We start from the raw sequence: 6,907 nt of genomic DNA, 5'->3' as shown, positions 1-6,907 counted from the left end.
TTGCCATATGAGGACGGATATTGCCCAATTACATCTTATATAGTTTTATCTAAATTTTAATAGAATCCATGTATTATTCATTTTATGTAAGTATTTCGATGTGGAGAGCCTCTCGACGGTTATTTTTATTTGTAACTTTTAGGTTATCCGGCCTCATTGACTTACTTTTGTATTGTTTTTTTGTACTGTTCTGTATATTGGCGAAATAAATGATATGATATGATATGATAGTGTCATTGGACCACTTAGGTCGAGGAATAAAAAGATCAAAGTTCAATAATTTTTCAACAAAATTCCTGTACTAAAGTACAGGGATTATTAAAAAAAAAATCACCCAAAATATAGACCTTTTAAAATTATGCGCTAATATTGCCATATGAGCATGAGTATTGCCCTATTACATCTTATGGTGTCATAGGACCATTAGGTCGAAGAATAAAAACGTCAAAGTCCAACCATTTTTTAATAAAATCCCTGTACTAAAAGTACAGGGATTATTAAAAAAAAAATCACCCAAAATATAGACCTTTTAAAATTATGCGCTAATATTGCCATTTGAGCACGGATATCGCCCTATTACATCTTATGGCGTCATAGGACCATTAGGTCGAGGAATAAAAAGGTCAAAGTTCAACCATTTTTTAATAAAACCTCTGTACTATAGTACAGCCGGGATTATTTGGAAAATCGCCCAAAATTATGCGCGAATATTGCCATATGGGCACGGATATTTTATGATGTCATACGATTGATTTACGATCATTGAAGAACTTATCTCTCATGACAATATGAGATCATTTAAATATGATGCATGTTCATTCACAAAATGTGAGGGATAAGCCACAAAAAATATTATAAAATCTTATTTAATATTTTATACACTCTAAACACATAGATAGATATACTTTTTACAGCTAAATACACATTAAAAAAATGGGTCATACTACTACCGATGTTATTGTCAGCATCTACTTGATAACATTGTTATATCGTAAAAGCTACCAGGCATACCTGTAGGTTAGTATGACCAGAATAATACACTATGTTATCATATTTTCATATCACACAATGCTGTGATAATATTGGGTGTTATATCATACAATGTATAGAATTATGTATAACCCACTAAGAGTATAAATACACCTGATTTACTGTAGGTGGGCCTAGAAAAATCTACAAAGTAGCCCAATTGGCTAGTTTCAAATACAAACAGGGTTTTTAACGGGGGGAGCAGCAACATAATATTACTGTATAGTCTCTCAAAAATAGATATTAAACTAAAGCAGACATGCACATTATACAGTATTATTACTAAATTAAATTGATAAAACAAATTGACCAACTACTGATTTGGAAGTAAACAGAACCGTTTAAGTTAAATACATAGTTGGTGGGAACATTTACAATTAAAATAACAAAGAATTTTAATGGAATAAAGTACTATAGCCATAAGTACACACATTTCCAAATCAAATTCATCAATAAACCAAATAATTCAATAAAGATCAAAATCATTAATAAAATCTAACTTTTAAACTTCTATAGTTTAATTTAACAAGGAAACTAGTTCTGTTAAACATCACGTATAGAGTAAATATAACAACACTTGGTTACATGATTTGATAAAGCACTTTGTAGAGATAATATCTGCAACAACAAGTAAGATTCACAGAGAACAAACTAAGAATACACCATACATGCTAAAATGTGAATATTGCACATGTTATTTATATCTAAGAAAAAACACACAGGCAGGAATAAGGCTTAACTTGTACATTATAGTTATATTAACTCTTTAATACTTGATTATTTTTAGTGTAAAGGTAAAGAATGTTTTAAAGTTTATTATCCTGTAGAAACAACATTTGTTAAAGATAAGTTTCCTACAACATAATCAATAAAAACAAAAAACTGATACATACAGCATAATCTTACTATTTTATAGTACTGGAATATATTGTTTCAAAATTACTTTTTAATTTTTATGCCCACATTTTAGGCATTGAGAAAAAATTACTACTCTTGGTTTAAAAAAATGTATTAATACATAACAAAATAAATAATAGAGCTAACTTTCATTATTATTTGAACATATTTGTTATTTGAGTTGAGTTGTAGCTTGGTGGTTATGATGCTTGGCTACCACTCCAAGGGTCCTGGGTTCAAGTCCCGATTTTTTCTAAGGACAAAATTACAACTCCACTCCCAAAGACTTGTAATAAGACTTTGTTTATGTAGAGCATCTTGTGTATGTTTGTCTTGTGAACCTCTGAGGGTCCCTAATGATCAGCAATTGCTGGATGGATCACCCTCATTAAATATGGTAAAAAAAAAATCATTTCTTTTAGATTTAAATAGTTTTATGAACTAATAATACTAATCTATTTATGCTTTTTAACTGAGAAGTAGATGCCTATAATAATCACAGACACTACTACCATTCCAAGGAAGATCATCAGAACCCGATTTTGAACAATTCTGCAAAATAAAAAAATATCGTTTAGTTAATTGTGTGGTAGTGATAACATTAATAGGTTTGGTTTTGCAGAAATTTCACCCAAGGTCCACTGAATACTCAGTGCAATAAATTAACAATAACATGAGAAACATTTTTCCCAAGCACAGCATCAATTGGAAAACATTCAAAATTATTACTATTAAGTATTAGTCGATTCCTATTAATAACATAAATTTATGAATTATCACTAAATATATCTACTAGGCCAAAATCTTATATAAACAGCAAAAAGTTTTATCTACTATCTGCTCAAAGAAACCCAGTACAAATACGTCTATACATTTGTCAAAAACCTTAGTGAATATTATTTTCTTTTTCACTTTGATGTTGAGTTGGCTGGCCATACACTAGCTCCTTGGTTGTATATAAAGGATTATTTATTATTTAACCCTCTATAAAATGTTTAAACATTACCTTCTTAACATTGCATTTAATACTCTTGAACTCTGACCTATCGTAGAATCCATATCTCTTAACTGAAATTCAAAAAAATGTATGAATTATTAAGGCTCCACTTTCTTTGTATACAGTACAATTTCTTTTATTAACAAATTACATTTCTACTTCACACTTCCTGGTTAGTTCAATAAGACACACAGACAATTGTAGAAAAAGGGAATTTCAACTAACCCTTTGACGAGACTTGTTGATTTTCTCTCTATCACCATGTAAATTATCTAAAATATCTTGACCGATTTGTTCTACAAGCAAAAAGAAAATTTGAAATGCAATACTAAATATTATTATTAATAGTAGATTTAATCATGGAGAAATAAGTTGAGACTCTGATTTAATATTGAATGAATGAACAATGTACAAATATTTGCTAGTACAAAAGCAATAGTTACATTATAATACAGTAGTAACAGATGTTGGGTATAAAGTGTTTTATGAATAATTATAAAGTATTTTATTACTAATAACAAAGAACTAATTATTTTCTTTTTCACAAACTCTACATCATATAGTTTATTTAGTATATATAATAACGGACTTCATAAGCTTGTTTGTAAGCAACAGGTATATGGTTCGAATACTGTCGGAGATTTTTTATTTTATTAGTATTCAATATTAATTATGTCATATTATTTTGTTTACTTATCATTTTAATATTTCAGAATTATTATTTCTTACTATTCATTTGTTTTTTTCTCTGATACTTACCAGTTTCTACAGTCATTCTATACCCTGCCTCTAACTTACGACCTGATCTTTCCAACCTCTCTGTATTATCTAATAATCTTGTTCTCTGGAAAAAATAAATACCAATATTATTATCAGTAATTAATCAGTTCATAGGTAAAAATAAAGGTTACTTATAATGCATGATCATAACAGTAATGGCTGATAATAATCATGCAGATTGATGATTACATGATTGATTAGCAATGAAATGTACCTCTTCAAGATTGAAATTCATAAATGAAGTTTTAAATGTTTACTTTTACAAATACATTACTATATTTCTTTTATATAGTTGTTGTTTCTTTCTTATTGAATTATTGTTGTTAGATCAAACTTGACAAACATTTTGACTAATTTAATTTTTGTGACAAGAGTCAAACTTCGATAAGCGAAAGCTATTTTTTAGCTCCTTTTCACATATTGTACTGTTTATGTATGATGTAAATAAAGTTGAAAGTAAGTGATTAAACCAAATCAAAGTAAACACAGTACTGACGCGAGTGTAAGTTAAGCCCACTCCTCTTGTAAGAATCACATCCAGTTTTGGGCAGGGGAGAGAGAGAAAGAGGGGTGAATGTGGAGGGATGTTGTGATTATACCCAAGAGTGGGCTTATACCCGCATCATTACGGTAGTGATAAGATTATGATAAGACTAACCTGATCTTCTGAACTTTGTACATCTTCTAATCCAAATAATTCATCTCTTCCAGTTTCTAAATCAGTAAATGCTATTTTAGATCTCCTCTAACAAAAATGTAAAATTCAAACAATTATAAACGATTTTAAAAATCATCAAAACAGATAATTCATTAAGAAAATAGATATTATCAGAAACAAGAAGAAGGGACCATGTCAAAATTATTTTCACTCTTTAAAGCTCTGTCTACACTATGTGTGATGTGCCAAAATATGGTATTGATGTCTATAAATCAGAGATATGGGCACTTTTTTTTTTGTCAATCCAGTTTGATAATGTGGACGCTGTAAAGCTCTTTTGAAAGCTGTATTGGGGGTCATCATATGCATTGATTTATTGCTGTAACTAATAAATTTCTACATTGGAACAAATCAAAATCATACATTACTGCAGTAAAAATAGTAGTTACTGCACAGAAACAATACAAAAGATAATTTTAAAGCTCTATCTACACTATCAAACTTTATGTGATAAAAAAAATGTGATGTGCCCATATATGAACATGATGATGTCATATCACTACCGTATTTGGTCATATCACTACCACATTTAGGCACATCACACATAGCTTTATAGTGTAGACAGAGCTTAAGTCTGACCAAAACCATCAAAATATAAATGATGAATACCTTTTCAATATACAATCATAATTTTACAACATTGAGGATTTGCACAATCAACAGCAGTTGTATTCAATTCAGTATACAGTAGTAAAGTTTGAAGGGTTTCACATTACAATATTTTGCATGTGTGCAAATAAGTCCAGGTGGCTATTAATTACTGTATTGTGTTAGTCAACATCACACCTAATTTGAAAACATCATCTGTATTCTTTATCTTAATACATATTTTCAAAAAATCTATTTAAAAATAATTATTTAAACATATTCTTTTTAGCAAGCAAGGTGAACCATATTGCATAACTAATTATAACTAACTATTTTCTTCGATTTTTCACTAGGTAACTACTGTAACATTAATTACTTACTTTATTGTTAGAACGTCATACATGAATGACTTATACAATATTTAACTGTAAACAAACAAGAGTATTAAACACCTGTATATCTATTTGCACATGTTTTACCATCGTTTAAGTTCAGTTCTGTTGTTGTACTTACAAGGTCTTTCTCTAAACGTGTTAGTTCAGTCTGATAGCTTTTGACACGTGTACTGTATTTCTGGCGATCTTTTGCTGGAATCCCCCTAACTTCTAGGTCCATTTGCTCTAGCTATAAGATTAACATATAAGATACCATGGAGGAAATTCATGAGACATAATGACACAAAGTCCCAGTCACCAGGATATTTGTTTAAGGAACATGATGATGTCTTATTTGGCATCATAACAAAAAGAGTGTGAATATGCCATTGCCACAGATACACTTAATTAAGATGAAATTAATGGCCAGGGACATCCACCTTAAACAAATTCATTACTAGGTATTATTACATTATTGTTGTTAATGAATAATAATTTATTCATTTTACCAGTTCTTGAGCCTCATCCATCTGTTTTTCAGCTGAATTAACCAAAATCTTTTTTTCATCTGCAAAATAATTAAAGAGGGTCTAAATGGTTACCAAAAATAAAAGCTTAAATATGCCCAGTAGGGACTAGGCCTAGGAAACATTATGCTAATATGCTATTAAAATATTATTCAATCGGTAACGGGACGATTCGGCCCTGAGACGATTTGGCACACTTAAATGCATCGGCTTTGACATGCATTTTATAAGCATAAAATAAGCTTTTTTCGCAAAAATTTATTTTCAGAGAGACTATGGGGTAGTACTACTGTACTACTACTATGGATAAAGATGCAATAAAGCAAACATTTTGAAAACATTGTCGAAAATGATCATTTTTTACTATTTTTAGTCACGCGAACGATGTAAACAAGTTATGCCCTCTGTGGGCCGCTTGGCGAATGCACGAAATAAACAAGGTTTTCGAAGTAATAAATTGAATATAAAATTACGTTTTTTTTTTGTAATTTATTGGGATATTAGGCCTACTGTAGTATTATATCAACATTGTCAATAATAATTGACAATATCAATAAAATACGGATTGTTAAACACCTTTCAAAACTTGATAAATACCGAAAAAAATGAATATGAATTTGGTCTAAAGTGAGACGTAAGGTGGGAATCGTCCCATAATAAGACACGGAAAAGGCCACCCAGGCTAGGCCTAGCTGCTCCGTGCTCTCTGTGTTTGAGGGGCGTCCTAGCTAACCTCCAACCGGCACAGTGCCCAGTAAAGTGGCTTAATACTAGCCTAAAGTTACAGGCCTAGCCTAGGCCTAGGCCTAGGGTAGTCCGCATTATTATGGTTATTATCATGAACAATTGAAAACTTACTTCCATGTTTTTTTGGTATATCGTTGATTTTACTTGTTATGTCTGCCGATAAAGTGGCAAATTGATGTTCGAACTCCTCCATCGCTGTCATATCTGACATCATTTTGCCTGTTTGATGTTAACAAACTGTTCGCTCTCT

At 30.5% G+C, this 6,907-nt stretch overlaps 1 protein-coding gene across 1 annotated transcript; it reads right to left on the bottom strand.

The window, feature by feature from the left end:
• Positions 1-884: 884 nt before the first annotated feature.
• On the bottom strand, positions 885-6,907 carry LOC140051342 (vesicle transport through interaction with t-SNAREs homolog 1A-like). The gene is made up of 8 exons (XM_072096528.1): positions 6,769-6,907; positions 5,893-5,951; positions 5,523-5,633; positions 4,362-4,448; positions 3,683-3,767; positions 3,149-3,219; positions 2,933-2,994; positions 885-2,478 (listed from the first exon to the last, which is right to left on the bottom strand). The coding sequence occupies exons 1-8, from the start codon at positions 6,869-6,871 to the stop codon at positions 2,382-2,384; spliced, it is 675 nt and encodes a 224-aa protein (XP_071952629.1). The 5' UTR covers positions 6,872-6,907; the 3' UTR covers positions 885-2,381.

This window comes from Antedon mediterranea, chromosome 6 (genome assembly GCF_964355755.1).
Source record: "Antedon mediterranea chromosome 6, ecAntMedi1.1, whole genome shotgun sequence".
Lineage (NCBI taxonomy): Eukaryota > Metazoa > Echinodermata > Crinoidea > Comatulida > Antedonidae > Antedon > Antedon mediterranea.
This window is presented reverse-complemented; position numbering and strand designations above follow the sequence as displayed.